The sequence below is a fragment of the Paracoccidioides lutzii genome (genome assembly GCF_000150705.2).
Source record: "Paracoccidioides lutzii Pb01 unplaced genomic scaffold supercont2.110, whole genome shotgun sequence".
In the NCBI taxonomy this organism is placed as follows: Eukaryota; Fungi; Ascomycota; class Eurotiomycetes; order Onygenales; family Ajellomycetaceae; genus Paracoccidioides; species Paracoccidioides lutzii.
Window position 1 is genome coordinate 2,853 of NW_015441056.1, and position 2,031 is coordinate 4,883.

General features: G+C 49.7%; 1 protein-coding gene across 1 annotated transcript; it reads right to left on the minus strand.

Annotated features, from left to right (window-relative positions):
- Positions 1-4: 4 nt before the first annotated feature.
- On the minus strand, positions 5-1,972 carry PAAG_12705 (hypothetical protein; the record flags this gene model as incomplete). The annotated part of the gene is made up of 3 exons (XM_015848160.1): positions 5-44; positions 157-801; positions 1,017-1,972. The coding sequence occupies 3 exons, from the start codon at positions 1,970-1,972 to the stop codon at positions 5-7; spliced, it is 1,641 nt and encodes a 546-aa protein (XP_015702226.1).
- Between the last annotated feature and the right edge of the window lie 59 nt (positions 1,973-2,031).

Sequence of the window (2,031 nt, forward strand, 5' to 3'; positions counted from 1 at the left end):
TTCTTTATATAGGAGGTCTTATATAGAGGCGCATGTCCAATGCCCTGGGTGAGGTCAACATCAGGCTGGAGCTCTATTTTAAAATCAACATTCTTCTGTAGGGGGGGCAGTTCATCTGATGCTTTCTTTGAGAAGCAGTCCTCCCGGCCTTTCAACCATTCTGGTAAGTTGCTGATCAGCTCCTCATCAGACTCATCCTCAGCTCCCACTAAACCCCGCTTCTCCTCAAGCTGTTTATCAATTTCATACAGACTGGTTATGAAGACTGTTGACTTCTTGTTCTTCATATAACCATGGAAGGAAGCAGCCCCAATGAAGTTCATATCCATCATCTGTGGTGCTGTCTCCTCCCAGGTCAGCCCCTGCCTTGTCTCAGGCATCACGACTGAGCTGGTCCCTTTCAATCTGCGGAGCTGAGCCTGATGCTCCTGTCTGATCTCCTCATCCAGCTTGATCTCTCTTCGTTCCACATCCGCCTGATGCTCAGGCTTGGGGTCTGGGCGCTTCAGTACTGACCAGGGTACTATCTTCAACATCGGCTCCGCCACCTGTTCAGGGATAGACCGTTCACTCGGCCAAACCAGGCGTTGGTTTTTAACATCAAGCCATATATCCTGTGCTGCCAACCACTTCCGTCCCAGGATGACAGGGTGCTGGCCTAGGTCTGTTACCAGCAGAGGGACATTCTGAAATCTCCGGCCATCCACCCAGAGGTTTAGGGTCAATGTGCGGTCTATCACCCCGCCGGGGGCGCCATTGTATCCCTTCATGCGGCATTTGAATGGGAGTTCTTGAAACTTCCTATCAAAGAATCTTGCCAATTCTATGGCATATCGGGTATCAATAAAATTCGCTCCATTTGCTCCAGTATCAGCAAGAGAATTTGTAGAAGTAGCAATTCCATTGTAGGCTAATTTGATTGGCACATTAAAGCTTTTCCCCCCAATCAAGTCCTTCATCTCAAACCTCTCACAGACTATTGAACTACCTGAGGTGGAGTCTTCTCTCAGGCTCACTCTTTTCCCGAATCTGCTGAAGGCTCAGGGGCATCATTCCCTGTGAGCTCAGCAATCACCTGCTGGGACTTCTGCTTTGCAGGGCAGTTCCTGGCAATGTGGCCTTTTTCCTTACAGTAGTAGCACTGAATATCCGGACGAGAGCTCAAGGCCTCCTTCACAGTAGGGGATTTTGTTGTAGAGATGCTGGGGGGTGTTTGACTGTTGGCGGTCCGCAGGGTGTTCTGCTTGAAGGTATTAGGCCCATTTCCCCGCGAGCTCTTTGATTTCTGGGTGGCATTGATTGTCTGGAGGGTGTGAGCTGCCTGCGCACAGATTTTCTGAAACTCAGCATATGTATCAGTGGTCGCATTGGCTACTGCTACCATCTTCTGGAGGTCAAAGGACAGCTTGTCATTGAAGTCTGTCTTGTAGTCCCCCCTGGCAATCTTGGCCTCACCTGCCAGGTGTAAGAATTTTGTGACAAATTCATGATAATTGTCCCCATTGCGCATAATCAGCTTGCGATAATCACTCTTGGCATTTTGCAGCTTGTTAGCATCCTCATATATTGACTTGAGGTGCTCAAATATCTCTTCTGCAGTCTGATATCGCTCGGGGTGGTCCTCTTCCATACAGGGCGCAATGTGACGTGCCGCGTCCCCATCAGTCCGGTTTTCGATGTATGCAATCCTCATGCGTTCAGTAGGGTAGTGGTCAGCGTTCTCCCGGAGCTTGTTCTTCATCCGGGAGAGCCAGTGTTCAAATTTTGGCTCCTTGCCGTCAGTGAGGTGTTTTGGGTCATCAATCTTGACAGACCTCCGGGTAGTCTCAGAGGGGGTGACACCTCGACTTGCTGCTTGGTTGCTGACTGTCATGCGGACCAGGGTGTGGCTAAGTTCATCGCGTTCAGCAATTAGCTCATCAATCTGGCTTTGCTTGACAGCGGCCTGGTCAGTGGCGTTGTTCCGTTCCATCCTCAGACGTGTGATTGTATCCCTTAGTGTTTTTTCATCGTCAAAGATGCCATCAAAGA